General features: G+C 38.1%; 1 protein-coding gene across 1 annotated transcript in view; it reads left to right on the top strand.

The window, feature by feature from the left end:
- Positions 1-23,915, top strand: part of TG (thyroglobulin) — a 156,279-nt gene that overhangs the window by 46,433 nt on the left and 85,931 nt on the right. Inside the window, exons 23-35 of the mRNA XM_054060798.1 lie at positions 2,180-2,302; positions 4,028-4,143; positions 4,747-4,852; positions 6,085-6,282; positions 7,998-8,165; positions 9,116-9,181; positions 9,887-9,967; positions 11,913-12,050; positions 13,110-13,286; positions 13,905-14,016; positions 14,583-14,662; positions 16,524-16,667; positions 19,348-19,413. Of these exons, the coding sequence (XP_053916773.1) occupies positions 2,180-2,302; positions 4,028-4,143; positions 4,747-4,852; positions 6,085-6,282; positions 7,998-8,165; positions 9,116-9,181; positions 9,887-9,967; positions 11,913-12,050; positions 13,110-13,286; positions 13,905-14,016; positions 14,583-14,662; positions 16,524-16,667; positions 19,348-19,413 (1,575 nt within the window). The remainder of the gene's footprint in view (positions 1-2,179; positions 2,303-4,027; positions 4,144-4,746; positions 4,853-6,084; positions 6,283-7,997; positions 8,166-9,115; positions 9,182-9,886; positions 9,968-11,912; positions 12,051-13,109; positions 13,287-13,904; positions 14,017-14,582; positions 14,663-16,523; positions 16,668-19,347; positions 19,414-23,915) is intronic.

Below are 23,915 nucleotides of genomic sequence, written 5' to 3'. Positions count from 1 at the left end.
AAATAACCCAACTGTTCTTTCTTTTTTGGAGCTGCACTGGGAGGAATTATTTCCTTTTATGAATGCACAGTAAGAAGATGTAACAACTCATGCTAATTCTTATTTTTCTCTTTACTGTTATATTTTAAGCCACACTTAACATTTATTGCAATAACAGAGATGAGACCTAGAGCTTTATAGTGACATGAGATGAAGGAGAACTGCTGTAGACTAAGCCCATGAAATGGCTGAGAAGTTGTATTACTGTTAAGAAGAAGGCACTATCACTAACAAGGTCTTGAAAATTTAGGCTGGTAGAATATTTTTCATTGTACTTTTATTTTTGCCCAAAAGGTAGCTTTATGAACACAATTTTTTTACCTTTCTGTATATTAAAATAACTAAATTCAAGAATGAAAATAAAGGCAGCTTTTTTTTTTATTAGCTTTGTGATGTTTCCTGTTTAAAGTTTCATCACACTTTCTATCTCTTCTCTACTTTTGTCTAATGTTATTGCAGAGAAAATAAAGGGGTGGTATGAAGCCAGAATTAGGAAAACAAAAACAGAAGAACAGAAAAATATTTACAAAGTAATATTTTATTTTGAGTTTTGCATTAGAAATGAGAGCAACAAACAACTGCGAACAAAATAAAAGCATGTCTGCTTTTCAGTTTTATGAAAATATGAGAATTCTAGTTTTAACCAGGCATCACTGCAAGTTTAAGATGTAGATGGAATTCAGTTCAGTGCAGAATTAAGTTAATACTTTTATTTTGTTGTTCTGTATTTCTAGGAAGGAAAAAACTTCCACCTCTGTTTACAGCATTATTCATCCCTCTCCCCAGCTAAGTCACAGTGCAAGGATTTTTTTTGTGTTAAGTGTTTGGCTAGGCCATCTGTTTTTTCTGAGCAGAAATGATGGTTTTATCAAAAGCAGCTGCTGACTCAGCCCTGACAACAGTGGACATTTGCTTCCGATTTAGTCCTGACTGTTTTGCTGTAAGAGAACAAATGATTGTTTTAAGAACTTATCCCTGACTTTTATTTTGTGGTTTATCCAGACATTTAAGGGAGAGAGGCCTGGGATCCTCCTGATGGATCTCTGTGCCTATGTGTGCACTGGAGAGAAGGGTTGAGCATCCAGCTTTTCCACACACAGGCATCTCCTGTGGGTTAAGATCAGACCAGGGCTCCTGCTTCTTAGTACTTTTACATCTAAGTCAGGCACTAGCTGCAATGAGCCAGAGATTTGCATTCATTTGGGGCATTTAGAGGACAACTCTAATCAATGTAGGGGTGATGCTAAGCCACCTTGTTCTTCTCTTCTCCTTAACATACGGTGTTCACTGAAAGATATGACTATACCTGCTGGTGGTCACACTATACCAAAAAAACATTTGGTAGTACAGATAATAGCACCCTGAGCAGTGTAGAGTAGTGGCATTGCCATGATATGTCCTTTCACTAAGCTATAATCTTGCTCAGGGCACAGCAGAGTCAAACCTTCTGGAGCTTAAATTGGATTCCTCATCCCATTTAGTGACCTTTGCGTTTTGCACCTCCAGACCCTACAAGCTTTTTGCAGTTTGCGGACAGTGCTGCTTGTCACACTTCCCTAAACTCAGATGTGGTGTGTCCGATTCAGCGAGTGAGTAGAAAGGTTTGGTAAGGAAAGTAACAGTCTGGAGTTAAAGGTTGAATGAAGGAGTCAAGCAGGAATATTGCAGAACATACCTTGAATAGATCCCCGAGCCCAAAGTCAGAGGAGATGAGTGTTGTTTTGTTCCTGTAAACAGTAGGTTTCCTAGATTTCCTTTTTAGCCAAGTTCTGTTGAAGCTGTCTTTTGTTTCAATGGCTATTTTGCAGAAAGTTGGCATCCCTGTTGACTCAATAGAGGTTCAGGTCCATGAACAAGTAATGGCTAGTCTACTGCTAGAGGTCTTGCTTGACTATAAACTCCCAGCATGCTCCTAGATAACTGTTTTTAAAATAACTTTTCACTTTTTCTTTTTTAGAACAGATATTGTAAACTCCATCCAGTCATCTCCTGTGTTATCTGTGGAGTTATGGTACATGCTTTATTGAACAAATATTTTTCCCTACAGAATTCATGGATTTGTATTTCTGCCTGGAATCTCCTTTTCTCCCTGTGGGAACTGATAATAGTACCTGGTTGTTTTGTTTTTTTTTCTTTTTAGTGCTCAGAAAATTTGAGAGCATTCCTGCCTCCAGACTGCTTTATGGATCGGAAGAAGCTCAGATTCTTCAGTCTAAGTCCTTTCAAGGAGACCTGCAAAGTCCAACTTTTCAGTGCATTTCAGGTGAGGAGACTCTCAGAAAATTTGTTAAGGCAACACTAATAATCATGGAAAATAATAATCTTTTCACATGCTGAGCTTATGTTTAAGTTCCTAGGTGAACTATGTGTTTTGCAGTTCAGCAACAACTTGCAGCAATGTATTTACAACTTTAGATGACCTTTGTTCAGGGAAGAGATTGGGCTTTCTCTCAGAAAGAAGTCTCTCGACTATGTTCCATGTTAAACAAGTAATCTGGATTTAAAGCTAATTGATATAGTTTGCAATATGGATGAGAGCTGAAATTAAGGTAGGGGAACATTCATCAAACTCCTCAGATGTGCAGACAAAAGAAGGATTAGATGTTCAGGACACGTGAACTTTTGCTGCTTCCCAGATTACTGGATTGACACATAAAAGAGGAATAATCATCCTTAGTTGCATTAGAAGGATATTGTAAGGAGTGCAGAGATATTCCTTTGCCAAGCCTTGCAGCATATATACTATATATACTATATTACATATGGATACGCCATGTTTGCTGGTTTATATTGATTCAAAGTCATATAAAACCAAGGGGAATAACTGTGCCCCTTTCAGAGGGCATTGTGTCTCCTAATGCTTAGATTTGTGGAGAGAAGCAGAAATGCTTACATTTGAAATAAAGACACCCTGGCAGCAATAACACTGGTGACCTGTTTGTAGCACAGACATCACCGAAGTCTGACAAAGTCAGTGACTTCGTGTTACACACTCTTGTCTAGATAGAACAGTCATCTCATGCTTAGAGACGAATCCATGAAGCCTTCTATGAATTACTACAATGATTTTCCTGCACCAGATCATCCTCTATCTCTACAGTGCAAGGTTTCTTGCACCTTCCTCTGAAACTGGTGGTCTTCAAAACCAAAGCACTGAGCTGAGAGGACTGCGGGAATGAACATTGGGAGGAAAAGATGCCTCTTTGTCAAGTGATATGATTCAGTGTGTGTAGCCTGTATTATCATTATGAGTAGCATCCACAGTCAAATGGCAGCACTACTACAAAATATTACCACTGAGGTGCTCACTGACAAGTAAGGCTGAACCCTTCCCTCTCTGCTTCCTGACCAAGTCAGACAGCTTAGCTCACATTTCTCATGATATTTTGGTCTGTGCTGGTTGATTTTATACTAAAGGCATTTGGAAACTTTGGACCACTTTGCCACTACATCACATCTGCCTGATACAGTAACCCCATGGCAAACAGGTTGTGACAAATATTTGAGTGATAGGGAGGAGGGAAACATTAAATTCTTCAATCATGACAGTCACTGCTGCATCTATCACCTGGCCAGAGCAAAGCGGCCGCTGCCTCTGCAGATTTATGAGCGGGAGTGGCTGAAAATCCTTCTGCCTTTGTACACTCACCACATCTCTGTTCCTGGGACAGGAGGTGAAATTTTGTCTCAAGCAAAATTATCCAACAGACATTACGTATTTAGTTCTAACTGCTCACCCAACTGAGCTGTTTGTATCATCAGATGATGAATGTTAAAACAACTTTTTGCACTAACTCAAGTTAATTTAAAAACCTAACCCTCTACTAAAATACTTGAATACTAAAGTTCATTTGGGTAGTGCAATTCATGTGTTTGCAGTCTCACAGAGGTATGAAAAACTAGGTAAATGGTACTAAACAGGGAAATTGCAGTGAAGATTTTGCACAAGAAATGCTAGGAAACCTATGATCATTTTTCTGTTTTTCAGACTGTGAGGGGGAAGAAGCATGCAGTTTTGCCACTGTAACTCCTGCTGGTGCTGAAGTTCTGTGTGAACTGTACAGTGCTGCTGAAGTTAACTTCAACTGCACCCCTTCTGGATTGGTAAAAATGATCAGATTTAAAAATACATGTTTATCATAATACTGTAGATTTAATATAAGTAGAAGGCATCATAGAAGAAAGGCAGACTGTTTCCTGACCCCTTGGATATTGCTCTTCACTATGGCAAATATGTATGCTGGTACAGAGGCTACACCCAGATGTTCCTAAAACTGACTTTCTGAATGCCTCAGTGTTTGGCTGAAACATCATACATGCTGAAATGCCACAATCTGGAAATCAGATTAACTTGAGAGTGGGGTTTAACAGGATAGTCCCAACTAGAAGTATCCAGGTCAGTAATCAGGTCACCTAAAACAGTGGTAATTTCTCAATCCCTTCCTCTGGTCAAGGGTTTGAATCATGTGCTCCTTAGCAGTGTAACAGCGTCCTGTTCACTGCTTTTAAACACAGCAATGTGACATTGAAGTGTCAAGATCTCGGTTTGATAGAATAAAACCTTACTACATTGGATCATTTGGAGCTGTGATGATTATAAACTGTGTGTGCAATTCCTCCCTCGAAGTTTCCTAATACAGAAAATGTATCTTAGGAAAAGAAATAAATTAGATTGCAGTTATTGTGCATGCCTGTTCTCTTTCTCAGGTGCAAGGTGTTTTGGGGAACCCCACTGCCACAAGCATCGGTCGTATCAGCTGCCTGCTTCACATCAGGAATCCAGGAGATGCAGTGATGGTCTATTTGAAGAAAGGTATCATATTCAAATCTTTTGTCTAATGTTGGACTGCTGTGCTCAGCTTTGTAATTACTTTTATATGGGATTATGATTAATTGGGGAGGGGTCGGGGGGCGGGCATCTTTGTTCAAGGTGACACAATGTTTTTCAGAGCTTAACATTTAGTGTTAGACCAGAAATCTGAGCAAAACTTCCTATCATGTCTTGTTCTCTAGTAATTAGGGATACAGTTTTTGTAAGCCATTGTGATGGCAGATAGTCCCACAAAAGCTCAAGATGTATTTTTCTCTGTTCTATTCTGTTCTGTTTTGTTACACTATGGTTTCTCTTAATTAAACAGTTTATTTGACTGTGTAAGGTTTTATTAATGATCTGCTTGTATGTAACTTAACAGTATACATTAATTTTGACTGTAAAGTGTCCTACTAATATATCAGCCAAGAAATAACCTGCTCTCCAGGGAATCCCAGAATGATGAAGCTGAACTAATGAATGTACAAGATGGGTTTTTTTTGCTGTGTGATTGATACTACTGCATGTCCCATCCAATATGTTTCCAACTTTAAGCCTCATGCCAAATTTGTAACAAGATGACCAAATGCATAACACTGCGGGGTTTGGGTCAAAACTCTCCACGGTTACTACTTTCTTTTGACTTTTACCCAAACCTCTGAATCACCATTTATTAATAACAGCAAAAAAAAAGAGCTAAGTCTCACCTGGAAAATGGCAAGTACACTGAGATTGCTGCAATCAATGTAATCTTGTTGATACGCCATCTACTCTAGATGTCTGCTGATACTGCTAGTTGGATCCAGGACTATATGAACCAGGTGCTCTTACATATGTGTCTAGACACTAGAAGTCTTAAATCCAGATGTAATTATGCTGGCCAAATTACACATTTTACTTAACAGGACAAGTTTGTCTCATTTACACATGGGAGTTATTCTGCTGTTAGAAAGTGGAATATTACCAACTTTACTGAGTATTGATTTAGAAGCCCTTTGCTGATACAGTGGACTGTTTTTCTTACCTTGGCAGTATGTTCTGACCAACTACCCAGGTATAATTGCACCAAACCACTTGATCTTATCTTGCATTTGAGACTCAAGTCCAGAAAATTATTTTTAAGGCTGAGTTTTTATCATAAAAATTTCAACCAGCTCCAGCCTGCAGGCAATCTGAAAGCATCCTGTCTCCTCCTGAGCTCCTTTGAACGTTTTTTTTCCTTTCTGTTTACCCAGGACAAGAATTTAACTTATCTGGATTCAAGACCTTTGAAAGGACCAATTTTCAGAATGTGCTTTCTGGTGTATATCGCTCCATGGTGCTGTCGGCAGCTAACACATCTCTGACTGATGCTCAGCTCTTCTGTCGGCAGACGTGCAGTAGGGACTCTTGTTGTGATGGCTTCATCTTGAGTCAGATTGTGCTTGATGGAGGTATTGTCTAACTGCAAAATAAAAAGTTATGCTGTAGAAAACCAATGCTAACTAAGTAGAATTCATTTTTGGACACAGTACACAGCCTTTACATCATATAGGGATGTCAGCAGCCTCTACATCACTTACATTTTTTGGTGTAGGCAGAATCTAAGTAATGCCTACTTGGCCTGGAGCAGTAGAGATTAAGACCTTAGGTAGCAAGTTGCTCTTTGTAAGAAATGGATATTTTGAAAGGGTAGTTCTCTTGGCATCTAATAGGACAAATGAAACAGCCCCTCTCTATGTAATGCAGCTTGGTTTCCAGAAGCTGGTGCCTTTCAGCTGATGGGGGGATGAAGATGGTGCCTCCACAGTGCTTGTAGTGCAAATGTAAATCAACTCCCTTTGGGAGCAGGAAAAGAGGATGCTAAACAGGGAAATGTCTTATGGTTTTGCATGCAGGAATGCTATTATCTCCTAAGTCTGCGTGTCTAGTAAGGAGAGCAAGTGGAATGGACAGAAACTGGCAGAGGTGGGATCTAGGCAGACCTCAAATTTCTGCCAACAAATTTAAACACTTAATGTCAGTGCCTTCTTTCTGTAATTTCATTTTGAGGTCGCATGGGATCAGCTTTCCCACTGGAGGTGCATTCCCCATACGAAATGTGAAGTTGTAATTGAAATGTCTTAAGTTTTTAAAGACGGGCTCTTACAATTCTAGACATGCCTTGCTGGCTGCTATGTGACAAGCACTTCTCCAATTTGTAGGGAAACAGATCCTGGATTTGAGAAAACTTTCTCTATGGAAGTTGTCAAGCAAATGCTTCCAGAAAATTATTTTCCATTTTTCCATTTCACATATTTTGCATCAAAATAGTGTAGGTAATTATTGTAAGTCCATTTCTATATATATATATTAACCATCAAATTTTTGGGTTCTCCATACTTGTGAGCTTAGAAGGGGATATGGAGAAGGTGAATGTTGTAGAGCTCTCTGTCTAGTTGCAGTGACTTATTTGGATCAATAATACGGGTAAATGCATTACATGGATTCACATTTTATTAAGAAAAAAAAAAAAAAGTAGGACATGCAGTATCTTGTATACCCAGTTCATTAAAAAAATACAAATTTTAAAAAAAATCATAGAAATATCTGAGCTCTCACAGCAAGTACAAAGCAATAGCTGAGTATTATCTGGATGTTATGGTAACAGTCTGATGCCAGAACACCTGGCCTTAAGCGTGCTAGTCCTCTCAGCTCACACTGTGATGCTAGGGGAGAATCAGGCCTGACTGAAATAGGCACCAATCCAGGAAACCATCCCAGTAAAAATATAGGTGCTTTCTTGGTTCAGACCAGGAGACTGCAAGACCACCAAATGGTTGAAAATGTCTCTTTGGTGGTATAAAGAAGAACACCTGACAACACCATTGGGTATAAACAGATAATAATAATATTTTATTAGGTGGTAACAACGTGTGCTCAACTCTCTCGAAAAGAGGTTACAAATATTTGTTTTAGGTATGAATAGCTAAACTTAATATTCCAATTTAAATGTATGGCTCTTTTTCCCACCCCCTCTTTTTTCTTAGCAGCAATACTAAAGGGTATCTATCTCAGTGACACAAGATCAATTGGCGTTTTGAGAAAGTAATGTGATACTTGGGTGAAAGCTGTTTGTAAGTGCAAAGCATTATTGGACTGATGCAATTCTCTCTTTGCTTGAACCTAGGTACCATTTTGTGTAGTTTGATGAGCTACCCAGATGTGCTAATCTGCAATACAAATGCCTGGAGTTCAACACCAAGATCTGTCATAGACAGGATATGTAAAGGTGTGAGCTATGACAAAGAAGAGATGATGTTTTCTTTCACCCTGGGAGGACAAGTGTTCAGTGGAAGTATGTTAATGAATTGTCTCAATTCATGCTACTTTTCTTTAATTCATATACTGACTTTTTCACTAGCCTGCTCTGCTACTTCAGAGTTTTTTCATAGAATCATAGAATGGTTTGGATTGGAAGAGACCTTAAAGTTTATCCAGTTCCAATCCCCCTGCCATGCAGGGACACCTCATGTTGCTCAAGACCCCATCCAGGCTGCCCTTGAACACTTCCAGAGATGGACCATCCACAACTTCACTGGGCAACCTGTTCCATTGCCTCACCATCCTCATTGTGAAGAATTTCTTCCCAATGTCTAATCTAAATCTCCGCGTTCCAATTTAAAGCCATTCCACTTAATCCTATCACTCCATGCCCTTGTAAAAAGTCCCTCCCCAGCTTTCTTGTAGGCCCCCTTTAGGTACTAGAAGGCTGCTAGATTGTCTCCCTGGAGCCTTCTCCAGGCTGAACAACCCCAACTCTCTCTGCCTGTCCTCATAACAGAGATGCTCCAGCTCTTACTTTTTCTCAAGTAAATCCATATGTGTACAATCACAAGAGAATAAGAACTCCCTAACTGGGTGCACTATTAGATGGATCTCTCACATTTTACTGTGTGAACATTAATGAAAGTAAAGTATGTGTTTGTTTTGGTATGTTACAGTGTAATACTTCCAATTTAAATTTAGGCAGACTCAAGCTAGTAATCCCTAAGAAAGGTAAACTCTAGAGCAAATACAAAAAGGTAGATGCACAGAGCTACACAGAAAACACAACGGTGGATAATAGAGTAAAGCCTTGGTATCTTGGCCCCAGACTAATACCAGGACACCCAGGTCTTTGTTCCTAAGGGATTTTAAATAAGCTGGTGCATAATCTAGTGATGAGCTTTTGATGCAGTTTCTTAGAATTTCAATACTACCTGTTTAATTTGAGCAGCGATTCTAACAACCCTTTTCCTTTACTAGCTTCTAAGTTGGCAGAAGAGGCAGAAAGAAATTTTACTACCTTTCGGCAAGTTTATCTGTGGAGAGGTGAGTTATCTCAAAGTTGTTATAAGAGCTTATTATGAACTGTAGTCAGTGTTCTATAGATCTATAACGGAAGTATCGTTCTCACTTTTTTTTTTATCATCCAAATTGAGACTCTACATAAAAATCTTTTCTGGCAGGGGAGGATGTAATCTGAAGTAATTCTGCTACTGTCAGTTTCATGACATTTTGGGTAAATTCTTATGTCTGAGAGTATGTTTTCTAACTTTTAGTACCCGTGAAAAATGGTATTGTGGAGACACTTGCCTTTGTCTCATAAGTGTCCAGGTACTGTAATAATTTGGCACATTATGTGTAATAGATGGGTTACTTTGATTAACATGATAACTATGTATGTTTTGCTTTTTCAGTTTCACTTTCTGAATGCTGCAGCTTGTATAGCAGGACCTGCACAAATGATTTGTCATACTGCTTTATAAATGCACACAGCCTCCAGAGCACTGATGCTGAATCCAGAGTCATTCTGGACATGGCAAACAGCTGATTTCAGTTGATGTTTTTCCCAGAGTTATATGTAGAAGATTTTACTCGTTTTTGATTTATCAGCTGGTGGGACTACCTAAGGAGTTTTCAAAAATGGTGTACTTTTTAAAATATTTGCTAAATTTAGGGAACTATGGATGATCTTGTCTTGTGGGAGAAAGAAAAAGGGAATTACTATGCTCTGCAATTCATGTTGTGTTCCAGGCTCTGATATGATCACCCGGCCTAGGACCTCAGAGTGCGATGCTACTGCTTTGAAGACAGAGAATGGTCTAATGTTGTCAGGTATAAGCAGAAAATATTATATATTGCAACATAAGTATTGTGAAGTCCGAAAGATTTCTCTTAGGTAGATTTTGAAAAAGATGTTGAAAATGTAAGTCTCCTGTCTTTGTGGGTTTTACCTTCCCAGGCCAGGTTGTAAACTGAAGTCTTAAAATGTTCTGTGAAAGGTTGCTCTTTCAGACTTACTGAATGTAAAGACTAAGGATATATTATTTGGCTGAGAAAATATTTCATGTAAACCCAGGAATCAAATCCTTAGCCGGGGCACCTGGGCATATTTACTGCTGTTGAAAAATATGGCTGTAAATATGATGCTTGGAGCAACGTGGGATGAAACTACAATCACAAGTGTTTCCTTCCTGCATGATGAAAGTGAGGGTCATTTCAAGTTCCCTAGTTCCTTTGTTATTCCAGGGTCTGCTCTTCATTTCTCTGTCATGCATATATCCAGAATAACTTGTATTAAGTTACTAGCATTCATTTGGGCCTTCAGCACCATAATCCTAAAAGAGAGAGAGCAGTGGAGCCTGTTCAGAGCACCTTGGTTTGTCTCTATTGAACAGTAATATTTTCTGAAGAGCCTTGATGAATACCCGAGCGTGTGATTTAATATGTGTAAAATCCTAAAATCCTAAGTGAATTGCCCATTTCACTTATGTCATTTGAAAGGAAGATAAACTAAAGTACCCATTTACCTAGTGTTGCTCCTATACATAGGGTGAAATTCGCTTGTGTTTACCTACCAAGGCATGAGTGTAGTCCTTAGGGATCTCCATTTACCTTTTTGCAGTTGATGATATGATTAAAACCTGAGGTTATGCAAGGAATGTAGTTTCTTCCTCCAGCCTTTAGTCTTAGTCACGATGTGAGCTGTTTCAAGAGAAACCGAAGGCTGAAGTTCAGCCTTGGGATGTATCAAGACTTACAAGTCACCTTTTTAAAAGGTATAGATACATCTGGGAAAATGTCTAAAGAGCTTTTATTACTTGATGATTGACCTTAAAGGACATAGTAACATCTATTTTCTATTTTCTGATAGATCAAAGCTGTTGTGCACTCCCTACATGTCAGTAGGTGCTTCAGTGTTTCAGCTGCAATCATCAGCATGTCTTTACTTTTATATTTTCATTTTTGTCTGGCTGTTTCAGTGCATGTAAGATTAAATAACAGAATCTCTCACAATGTTGGAGTGACTGTGGATGAGGCTTGCTGATGGTATTTGATAAATAAAAAAGTATTTATGAAGAAGTTTGTAAGAAATCAGTGAAGACTGTCCTTTGCTTTTAATATTGGACTTGTTTTGAGGGATTAATTTAAGAACAGTTTGAAATAGCTGTGATTGATTGTTTCAGAGGGAGCTCAGGAGATATAAAGCATTGCATAAACATCTAAAGATCACAGGTGACAGAAAGGAATTGTTTAATGTGATCTGTGGGAGCATAAACTAGGAGAAATAATGTTAAATTACTGAAGTGGATATTAAGGTTGTTAAGAAAACTTTTAACTCTGAGAGGTGTAAGAGCTTAATAGCAAATAAGGAAACTGCTGTATTTTAGATTGGTAAAACTAGATTGATTAACGTATTGTAAACATCTTCTAAGACATCATACTTCACCATTAGGATGATGCATTACATGACAGAAGAAAGAGATCCTCCTTATTTCTAGAACCTGTGATCTTCATCTAGGTTTTGGGCAGCGAAAATAATCTGACAATGCTACATCAGTGCAGCTCCGTGAGGAGGCATTGCCTACACAAACATCAATAATTGTGTGTGGACAATTCTGTTATTAAAAATAGCCTTTGGTGTATGCTGGTCCTACAAAATAGTTGCAGCTGTTTTACTGTGAAAGGCAGGATTTCATATATAAAGAGATATAATTTATTCCAGATCACAGTGAAGTTTTTTGTGTGTTTGAAGTTTGTCTGTTTGCTTGAATCTCAGATTCCACAAAGGATCTTTTCTACCTAATGGACAGCAGCCGAATACAAAATGATCGGAACTATTCTCTCCCTTACCAGCAATATTTAATCTTCAGGCAGAAGTACTCAGCAGAGGAAGCTGTGCTTTGGTGTCTCACACGTAAGACATCTTGGAGACTGTTATTCTGTAGGAAATAATAATTACTTAAAACTTTGTGACAAGTAATATCATCATGATGAGTAGAAACTTGGGATTTAGAGATTTTTTTGGGGGTTGAACCCAAAATTTTCATGTAAGTTGTTGATAGGGCAATCTGTTTCTTCCTTACAGTCTGTGACAGAAAGGGTGCTTCTCATTCATCATCAGAGCATCCCTGTTATGGGCAAGAGAAGTAGGAAATTCAGCTTAGGCAATACTCTGCTGGTCTTGAAATGTACCCTGCCAAACAGATGACATAGTGGTAAAAGGAGAAGGTATAATTCAGATATTTGGGGTTAAGGATCAAGTATTTTTTAATATGATAAATGGAGACGAGTTTCTAGCTCTGACTACCAGGGAGAAAGAACAGAAAGTAAGATACAATGCATGAACTTCACTGTAAGAGGTTGGTTGAGCTATGCCCATTTAAAATTAAATGTTCATGTAAATTTTTACAGAAGCCATTGCCACAGTAACTATGAAAAGGATTTGACAGCTTTGTTTTGTTTCTGAAGGTGTGTTATTAACCTGGGGCAAATTTCAGTGCAAACTGCAATAGGCAAATGGCTTGAACAATTGATTCTAGAGAAGTTACATATATTTTTGTGTGATTTGTGAACACTTCAGAAATATTTCTTCTATGAACTTCCTATGACATTGTAGATTTATTTTCCTTTTTATTCCTTAAGAGACCCATGACTGATGCAGAGTTCTTTTGGGATTATATAGCTTGCAGGTCAAATTTACTGAAAAGAGAGAATAAGGCTAACACTTGTCACAGCCAGGAAATGTATCTTTCCAATTCGATGTGGTGTAACTCTTTTTCTGTGCTCTCCATGTTAGCCTGCTCTTCAGCACCACTAGAAACAGAATCTGTCCCTGTTCCTTTTGCACCATAGTAGAATAGTTCTCACTTTTAGTTGTTTCCTAATGGGTAGCTTTAAGTGAGCTGAAGACATGAAGAGGAATAGAGGAAGAAACACTTGTGAGTGTGTAACTCTTTGTAACTTTACTTCCTAGGTTGTGCACAAGAAGATGAGTTTTGTCGACTGGCAGATCTTCAAGATGCCACAGAGATCTATTTTGCGTGCACCCTCTATCCAGAGGCACAGATTTGTGATGGTGGAGTTGATCAAGCACTGGGAAACTGTCAAACCGTACTACCTCGGCAACCACAGACATTATATCGTAAAATAGGCAAGTTCGGGGATTTGGATGTATAATATGTGTTTCAACTCTCTCTTGATTCCAAAATAAAAAGTCTTAATGTATGAATGAGTCCTGGGAAATGATGGGGCAAGGGAAGGTCAGGCGGTTTTGGTATGGGTTTTTTATGGCAGCTGGACAAACAAGCCTGCTATTACTCCACAAGGAACCTATATTTTTGCTGTGAAAATTGTACATGTCCGCTGAGCAAAACTATTAAACTGTGTCTTTTGGAGGAACTCGAAGTATAGCACAAGTTAACTAATGCATGAGTACACCAGAGTCTTCCAATCTGGAGCTGGTCCCCAGTTTCTGGACCTCAAAGAAAGAATAATGTCAATATAGGCTTCAGAAACAAAAGCCCTGGGTTAGAAGCCTTTTCTTGGTGATGTACTTTACTATGATTTTAGAGTCTTTACTTCTGGATTTTTGTTTATGTTCAGACTTAACTGTCATAAGTTTACTGTGATAATGTAAAAATTGCTTTTTGATGGACCAACATTGTTGTAGCATGGAAACATCAAATTTCCCCTTACAATATGATTACTTGATCAGTAAATTACAAGATTAAGCTAATTTTTCCAATTTTGTTTTCCTTTTTCCTTCCAGTCACTCTCAAAAGTTCCGTAATGAGCTTCTATACACGTGTACCATTCCAGAAAATAACTGGGATCTCAGTGAGGAATAAGACTGACATGAGCAGAAAAGCTGTTTCTGATGGGTAGGACATCATTGTTCCTTTGGTTTCAGTGGAGGTTTAATCATGCCTGGAATACCAAGGCCATGTTGCAGAAATTAAGGGGATCAGATGTATTTATCCCAGAAAAATCATCATTTGAGAATGTTTAACAAAGAACTAAAAGCAAGTGAATTAAATTTCAATTTATAATTAAGTAACAAATAATTTATATAATTAGTAATTTTATATATATATATGTGAATTACGACTTATACTGCCATTAAGTTGCTGGTTGGCCAGTTAAATTTCTTGGCAATAATAGGTCAAATTAAGCTAAGCTGATATTTCTAGAGCAGATATCAAAATGTTAGTCTAAATTATTAGATGTAGTGTGGTAGATAGTATATTGATAGAAAAAGATTTCATTTACAAATGGAAAATATATGGAAGTGGCTATGCAGTATGAAGAACATGAAATGGTCTTAGTGTGAAAGGCATCTCTACGAGATTTCAGTTTCTCTCCCCTATGCAGTATCCCCTCTTCCCTTCCTAGTGACAGAGACAGGTTATGACTGATAATAGAAGTAATGAGGTTTTTCCTTTCTCAGGTTTTTTGAGTGTGAGCGTTGGTGTGATGCTGATCCTTGTTGTACAGGATTTGGCTTTTTTAATGACTCCCAGCTATCAGGTATTTTTTTCACTATTTTTATTTTAAAAAGCATCTCAGTCTTCTTTCATTATTACAAATTTTACTATTCTCTTGCTGTGAAGGGCACTTAAAAAACTCTTGAAGTTCTTATGCAACTCTCTTTAGCATATCTTTGAGTAATCATAGTAATTTCTAGGAGTTCAGCCCAATGACAAGCTCCACATCTCAGAAATTAAGAAAACTTTGTGACAATGAGTCTTTAAGGGGCTGCAGTTCCAAAAGCGTGAAACTCAAAATTATGAAAAACCAGGGAATTTTTACTTCTCATTTATCAACCTCTTTTCCAAAATGTTGATTAACTTCTTTTTATTTTTAATTTTTGTTTGTTTCATTTTTTAAAGCTTAAGGGATTTAGAACCCTTAATATCACTGAAATTAAATGCAAATTAAGAACATAATGCCTCCGGATAATTTGAGGCAGCTTAGCCTTTTGGATTTCTTGGATATCTGAACTTCTCTTCTCCCAAATGTTGTTATTCTTCTTGAGAAAGATTGTTTGGGGAAAAAGGTTGTCTATAATCCCCTCATTAGTATTTTAGCCACTTAAGACATTTCAAGTAGCATTCCTGTTAGTCTGAGGAAATCAGATCTTTAAAAAGATGCATAACCTGAAAGCTATTAGAAAGCCAAACAAAGATATTTTACTCACCTGACAAAGCTCTGTTGAGGGCATTGTCACCCTATGCTCTCTCTCTAGTCAGAGATTTACAGGCAAAACTATAGGGTCATTAAGAGTTTTGGTTGACTGAATTCTGTTCTGGAGGTACTTTCCTTTCTCTCTACTGGTTGTAAATGAAGTGCTTTATTTAAAAGAAAGTCTTCAGCAGGTGTTTAGAGCTGGATGCTATTCAGGTCACAGTCAATGTGATAAAGGTTTTAATATTTTATTCCTGATTCAGATTTTGGCCACTAAAATGGCCAACCTTGTCTTCGTAAATGTCATGCGCTAAACAACTCTTCTGAGGTCATTAGGATGTGCTGGGTTTAGAATTCATTTGAGAAATTGGCATGCTTCATGAATATGTATTTTTAATTCCCTTTTTTGTTGAGCTGACAGAATTTTCACTCAGTCAAGAATGAGTAACTTGGAAAATTAATACCGTGTAGTTTAGATTAGGATTACTGTGCAAATCAAAATAGTTCACAGTTTTTACGTCCCTCTGTGTGACCATGTGAAATTTGAAGTCTTAACTGAATATGACTTTAAGTGTCTTTAAATAGATCTAAAATAAATAAAGGATTTTAAAGCAGAGAATATGCAAAAGTGACACCTCTTAGTTAAATTGATTACTATTTATTTTCTGTGACATTTCAGACGTTCACCCCTGGAATTCATATAGAGAAGAGAACATTCAAGAGTGATTTTAACATGAGCTAGGATAAATCTTCAATGAAATTCCTAGCTGTGTTTCAAACACTTCACTTTTTTTCAGGCACAAAAATATTTAAACTAGGCAGAATTTTTCTTTGATGTAAGTAGGGGCCATATTTCAACATGTATGCAGAGTTTTAATTTCCTGGATTGCGTTAACCAGAAAGGGCTGCTTACTCAAAGAGAGGGTCCTGAAATTTGCTCAGTGGAAATGCTCCTAGTGACCTTAATGGGTTATAATGTTGGTTACCCACCTTCCTTCACATTGAATTCATTGTGATTTTTCAACAGTTTTCAACAACAGTAAAAAATGGCCCATTTTTTAGGTATTTCTCTCATTTGATTTCTAAGTCAGTGGAATTCCTTTTGACACTCAGTGGAACCACGCTATGTTCACTTTCCTCAAAATACTATCTAGAACAGGAAAATTTTCCTCATCTTTTCTGTAACCGTGGATTTGCCTGGCAGGTGGAAAGATCGTGTGCCTGACTCTGAACAGCCTAGGCATCCAGATGTGTGCTGAGGACACAAGAAGTGCTTGGCAAGTTTCAAATTGTAGTTCACAAGATACTGGAGTCAAAATACACCCGTTCGGCTGGTATCAAAAACCTGGTAAGCGATGCAGGGCACATGGTCTTTCTCACTGTTTTTTCTGCACATTGAAGCTTCTTATTTATGTGGAGAAGCGTCGGCTTTCAGATGGAGGACTCATTTGCAAGGATCACAACTAGACAAGGCGGCCAAGTATGTCCGAGGGAAAGAACAGTGCAATTTAATCTCCATTTTTATAGAGAAGGGATAGAAATATCTAAGAGAGGTATGATTTAATTTCTTAGATTGTATGGGAGACTTGCAACCAATGTCAGAATCCAAACATATCCCACTGCGCAGTCCCTGGTCAGGACGTCATTCTTTGTTTCTCACTGCTTGGCTTATTCTTTAATAGTATGTGTGTGTATGCATAACTTCAAAAGATTTGGTTTGTTATGGAATTTAAAGTTCACTTTTGGATGTTTTGGCTAAGAAAAGTCCAAGACCAAATTCCAAGGCAACACTGTATTCTTCAAGAAGTAAGAAGCTATTGTGTATTTAAACAGAAGAGAAATTATGAGAGGTTAGATTATTTTCTCAAGAGGAATCAAACCTACTCCTAGTCATAGTGATTTTTTTTTTCCGTAGTGAAACAAAGGCTCCACTACTTTGCTGAAAAATTTCCATGGGTTTGTCGTTTGTCACACTCCTTTTGGGTCAGTCTCATTCTACTTTGTTAAGCTTTGATTTAACATAACTGAAACATTAAGGAAAAGAAACGCCTGACTGACTGTCTCCCTTCATGGCAGGATACTGTATGATTTGGTCTACATACGCAGAACCTCCACTGAGGGCAGCAAGGCCCCATGGGGGGAGACGTGGTGATGTTGACAGTATCAAGGAAATAAACTGAATTTTGAGTACTTTTTTTTCTGCTTTTAAACTCCCTTAGTTCTTGCAGAGCAGAGGGAGATTGAAATCTGGGTGGAGAGTGGAGGCATGAAGTGTGGATATATACTGTCTAGTGCAGGTGCTTATGAAGATAATCCAGTTAAAGTTGTGTAGAGCTAAATCAGATGTCCTGGCAATGTGCCTGATTTTACAGTGTTGGTAAACTTAAAGAAAACCCTCATCTGTGCTGGAAGTGTCTGAAATATGGACTTTATCCTGAACTTTTCCATATCCTATGCTGGCATTCTGCCCAGTGGAACATCCATTTTTGCCCCACAGTGGGGCAACCCTCGTTAAAGAGGAGGCACAACATGGAGTTGAGAGGACTCTGCGGAAGCTTGTAGGTTTTCCGAGATCCTTAGTGTAGACTTGGGGAGGGATGGACTGTGGGTCTAGCACTGAGAGGGGTACAACAGCCCTGATAAAGTAGGCAACAGCAGGAGGCTGTGCATGGGCAGAGCTGAGAGGGATAAGAATGAAGAATGGTAGAAAGGTTAAGTGAAGAGGAGACAGCAGAGGCGTAGATACGCTTCCACTTCTTGATATTTTCTTTTCCTCTCATTGACAAAGAATCAACTAAAAATAAAGGATTCTACTCACTTCACAGGCAGAGGAATGATGATGAGGAGGCCGGGCTAGATGCATAGGGTGAAGTAGCAGGAGAGAGAGTGACATTTCCTTTTGTAGTGAGGAAATTTCAGATGTGTTTCCACTATAACGCACAGCGAAGCACAGATGTTCATGCAGATGGAGACATTTGCATACAAATATATATATCAGTTGTGCTGGTGTGTTGGGGGTCTGGAAACCAGGAAGAGGAACAAGAAAGCTCAAGCCTAAAAGGAAAGATGAGTGAAATCTGAAGGAGGAGTTTACCATAGGCAGTGTGACATTAACATGAAGCAGGGTCTTTCGTTTTAGACTACAGTCTTTTGTGTAGGAAGGTACTTGTTTCACCACATTTCACAGTACATTAAATTGATGTGTGAGCTGTTTGCGTGCGTGGCTGTGGTCATTAGCACTTTGGCTTCTTATGTATAGACATGGTTGCAGCTCAGTCAGTAAGGGTTACGTAGTGCCATTTTAAAGAGTTTGGAACAGCCCCAATTCTTCACTCATGTCAATGCAAATGGTAACACTTCTGAGTTTTAAGATATATCTGTTGGTTGCATGCATGGGCAGTACATAATTGGAAAAAGCAAACAGAAAATCTGACCTGTCTTCAGCTTTTGTAGGGGTGATGGTTTATTTTGTCTTAATAGAGAATTTATAACTGATTTGCTTAGCCTAAGTGGTTTAAAAATTACGAATGCGCAGGGGAAACCTCTTATTTGCTATTTAAAATTACAAAATGTTTAAGGGAAATGTCAGCAAATTAGAAGTTTCATGTATGGAAAGTTTGAATGATTATTTGAATTTTTATCTGAAAAGCTTCCTGCTGGAAAGTGACACATCCCTCATTCTCCTTTTAAGAGTTTCCAGTTTGCTAATCAGGAAGCAGAGAAAATCTCGTGTCTCGTGCGATGTAGGAAATTGAATACTGAAAGGAACATGGAAGAACATACTGAAACAAGTTGTTCATAAATAACTGTGTTTTGAAAAGTGTTTGTAGGAATGTTTATAAATATGGAAATCTAGGGAAGTCTGATTTCATGTACAAGCTCTAAAGGGTTAGATAGCAAAGCAGCCTTGCATCATTACCCTTGATGCAACACAATCCAGACGTAATACTGGAAAAATTAAGGTTTTAATTAAATTTTAAATCTTCAAAAGTAATTGTTTTCAAATGTTTTGTGTTTTCTGCTTTTAGCTGACTTGAAGAATACCATGCCTAATCTGTGTCCACCTGTTAGTTTACCTCTCAGGCCAGAAAATGGTGAGTCCTTTGTTTTGTATGTCTTACTCAAAGACCACACTAGAATGGAATGGTTGTGTTGCCCATGACTTAGTTCGTTCAAATGTATCATGCATTCTTTATATTAATTTTGTATCATTTAAACAGTAAAATAATTGTCAGCAACAATGCTGGCCTAATATTTATCAAACTCACTACCACAAGAGATCACTGAGGCAAAGTCTTTGGCAGGATCGATAAAGAAATTTATCATTTATGAATTTCGCATTGCTTTCAATCTACATAACTTCATATATTAGTGCAGTACCAATGAAGAAAAGCTCTGGCAAGGGTAGCCTCCTGAAAAGCTGTTTATTGCGTTATAGTCCACTGTTGTGGGATTTCCAGTGCCTTTGTTGTAGCATTTGCTGCTTGCCAGGGTGGCAGGGGATGACAGATTAGACAAATCACCAGCAGTTTCTGTCAGTTATCTTAAAGCCAGGAGTGATGATGAATTTTCAAACAGTTACAGACATTTGCAATAGAAATACAAAGCCAAAGTTAGCAAATCTAGTTTTCCTCAAAAAACAAGATAATGAAAGGGATAATTCCTCCAGAAATTAGTGCAGGTTTATACTGTTTTATAATCGATGGTATAGGAGAATGATAAACCGTACTGCCTTTAGTCCACGTTTATAGTTTCCTACAAGGGTGAGAATGTTATCTCAAAGATTATTCAGAAGTGGAACACAAGAAATGTTGTATTTGAGATGTGTTTTAGGTCTCGCTTTTGAAGAAATGTTGTAACTTACTGTGACACCATCATTTTTTTTTTGTGTTGGCAACAAAAAATTATTTCACTCTTGCAGTAAATTAATCTTGTGGTACTCACATATTATTTTAAAAGTGGGTGGATCCTCTTAATAAATGAAACTTAACTGTTGTCTTTCAGGGCTTTATGTTTATCTCCCCCTAAAAATACATGCAAATTGTCAACAGCTACAGGCTTCCCTTCTGTCTTTTCCAGAAATACACAGCATATGTGCTAAATGCTGTGTGTAACGGAAAGAAAGCAGTTTGACTAGTCATTAGGTAACTCAATGTAACTCAGCACATTATACTGAAATTCAGCAGTCTCATCCATCTCTGCACTTGATTATCTGTTTGATCTGAGCAGATTTGTTAATCTGTTTACATCTATCTTACTTAATTCATATGCAACTGGGCTTGCAGGAGATGGTTAATATTCAATATTGAGTTCAGAGTTTGTTACTAACTAATTCGTCTTCATATATATGACCACCAGTCATGATCATGATCAGACAATTTGCATTTTTAGTAGAATTTGTACTTCTACAATGATAATTTTTAATGTAATTGAAAGAAAACTATAGGTAAGCAGAAATAACTTTTGTCTGAAATGCTAGAAAGAGCTAGTTGGGTAATGTGTAGGTTGGATAATTCAACTCCTTTGCAAACTGTTTTCCAATGAGCTGCAGAAAACTGCTTTACTGAAGCTTTATTTCTGCCAGTGTGAAGATTTGTTGTAATTTCATAATTTTCCTTTTATGTTTTTCTTGCACTCTTAAATCTAGGAAAATATTGACCTAAACAGCACTCAAGGAAACTGGGTCTTTCTATTGGTCATTTGTTTTCTACTCTTAAAAACTTCCCAGAAATTAGCCACAGCAAATGAAGTGTTCATCTTACTCTTAGTAACAATCTTGATCTGTCACACCCATTTCCAAGTCATCTTTCCAAATGCAGAGCAAATAGGGAATTCTTTGGTTTGCAAAGGTCTGGTTAACCACCCAAGTGAGCCAATCCTCCCATGAAGAGGCAGGATTCTGGATTGAGGTGATTGTCCTGAGGACAGCAGTCAGGAGAAGTCACTGAGTTACAAAGGGCACAACTAGTCTGGATGTCAAATTGCCACAAGTATTCTCTAATTGTTGGGTCTCTGACACCAATGTATTCAGCAATATATTCAAAATGCAACTGAGCACCACCTGTTCTTCTTATGTCCTGCCTCATTTTGATAGTAAAAGCACCAGCCTGGTTATTTAGGTCAGATTGCTCTCTGTGTTGTGTTGTCAGAGGTGCTGAACATATTAAAAATATTGTTTCCAAACTTTTTATGATTATATACAGTGTATATTAATACACTGTAGAAGATGAATGGTTCTAGAACTGGGCATCATAGAAAAGATAGCAGTGACTGAATTTGCTACACTGTGGTATTGCTTCTATATGGGGGAAAAAATAATACTGTGACTCCTGTGTGGTAACCAGATAGTGAGTGTAAGAAAATACCACTATTTAAAGGGCACTGTTATGTATATGTTTATATATGGATGTGTGTGCATATATATATGTAAAAATACATATAAAACTTCCCATCAAAAGATCAGATAGATATTTAAATTTGAATACTTTTCCAGAAGGCTCTATGAAATAGTGGTGTTAATTAATTCCAATTTAGAGTTGGAATTTACTAAGGCACAATTAAGGCCTATATTTTAATATACAGTTAATTAATTTGACTGCCTTATTTTCTAGTTAGCCAGTTTGCAATGCTCAGGAGAGAGCTCCCAGCACTTTGCTTCCCCCTGTGTGCAATCAGAGGGCTAAACCCTTCCAAGTGTGTGTTTTTTCTAGCCCCAACATGTTATGAAGAAAACTAGATTAGCAAACTTATTTTCAGTCTTGTGGGAAGTAGATACTTCACTTGTTTACTCATCTTTCTGCTTGATAGCGAGGGTAAAGGCATGTGCAGAACCACAGAAAAGTGGAAAAAGCTTCAACAAGAAGGGTTTCTACAAATACATGGGCGGCAAAAGAAAGAGTAGAGAAGATGCGGGTCTGCTGCTGAATGGGGCAGGAGACCTGATGGCAATGGTGGAAAATGCTGAGGTACTTAATGCTTTCTTTGCCTTGGTCTTTACTGGTAAATTCAGCATTCAGGCCCTTGAGGCCAGTGGGGAAAACTGCAGCAGGGAAGATTTATCCTTGATGAAGCAGGATCTTAGGGAACAATCTGGACATACAAATGCCTGACAGGATGCATGCACAAGTGCGGACAGAACTGGTGGATGTCATTGTGAGGCCACTCTCAGTTACCGTTGAAAGACCTTAGTGGTGTGGGAGGTTCTTGAGGCTGGAACGAAAGCCAATGACACCTTTGTCTTCAAGAATGACAAGATCCAGGGAACTATAGTCTGCCCAGCTTCACCTTGATCTCTGGGAAGGTAATAGAGCAACTGATCCTGGAAATAATTGTTCTACGACGAAGCCAGCTCTCCCAGAACTAGATTGTCTTTCTTTGGACTTTCACTAGATCTCAATTTATTGTTTTCTGTGTTATTTAAACTCTGAATCTCACTGTTTTTTAAATTTTGTTTTGTTTTTAAAAAGCTTGAATATACAATCTTCAGCTGTCAAAACCTAACAAGGAATAGGTAGAACAATTTAATTTATCCTAGTATCTGCCTACAGGTAAAATTCCAAGGGTCTGCAAAGCACTATTCAGCCCTATTAGTCCCACCGTAGCCAAAGGGGAATTCTGTTACAGTCACTTCAGCTTTAAAAGATGAAAAGTGAGATTTTAAAAAACCCACAACCCTTCCCTGTACGAGGCTAGCCTGAAGAGAGAGACAGCAAGAGGGAAGGCATGAGGTCCTTCCCATGCTTTGTCTCATACAGGTTTATTAATCCAGTAGCCCTATGATTCCTTTCTCCAGCCCGAGGCTCCAATTTCCACAGCTTACTCTCTCTACAAACACCATCAGTAGATGATTCTAATACTCATTACATGCCCCATTACCCTGCAAAAAAAGGAGAATAAAGCACTTCTTAATGCCTGTAGGTCACTGCTGTCTGGGAGGTTAGAGGTGAGCTGCACAGTGTCCTTAGTGCCTTTTACCTGAATTCTTGTTGTTTTATTGTTGCTTTAGTGTCTTTTGCCTATTTGTATTCTTGCAATACCCTTTCTCATAAAAAGTTTGAGTCTGCAAGTCATCATCACTAATCTGTAGCATATTTAACTGAGTGTGTGGTTTTCATCTTTAAATGAATACTTTTATTTCTGTTCTGTGCCTCTATCACGTGGAGCAGAGCATGCTCCTACTGGTCTGTTGTGATTTCCATGTAGTTTCTCTTACTTGAGAAATAATGCTTGAACAAACTGAGAAAATCTGACTTTGTACATTTGGAGCACTTTTTCCCCAAGAAGTTAATGTGCTGTGATGACCCTGAGTATGGAACCATCTGTGATGAGTTTTAGGTATGATCTATGACTCTTAATGATGGGAGAACAGCTGTTATTTTAAGACTGCCTGTGCTGAAAATGCTAATGTGTCATGCTGCAAACGTGGTTTACTTATGCTAGTACTTAAATAACAACTCTGCTGAGTTGTGTGAGTATGGAGAAGTGTTACACAGAAGAGAAAACAGTCAGGTCTAATAATTAGATTTGAGATGGAACTTTCTGCAGCCAGCTGTAAAATATGGGAAGATAAGAAAAGTTATATATTGTTGTATAATGC

This window comes from Cuculus canorus, chromosome 2 (genome assembly GCF_017976375.1).
Source record: "Cuculus canorus isolate bCucCan1 chromosome 2, bCucCan1.pri, whole genome shotgun sequence".
NCBI classification, from domain to species: Eukaryota; Metazoa; Chordata; class Aves; order Cuculiformes; family Cuculidae; genus Cuculus; species Cuculus canorus.
Note: the sequence above shows the minus strand (reverse complement) of the source record. Positions and strands in the feature narration are given on the sequence as shown.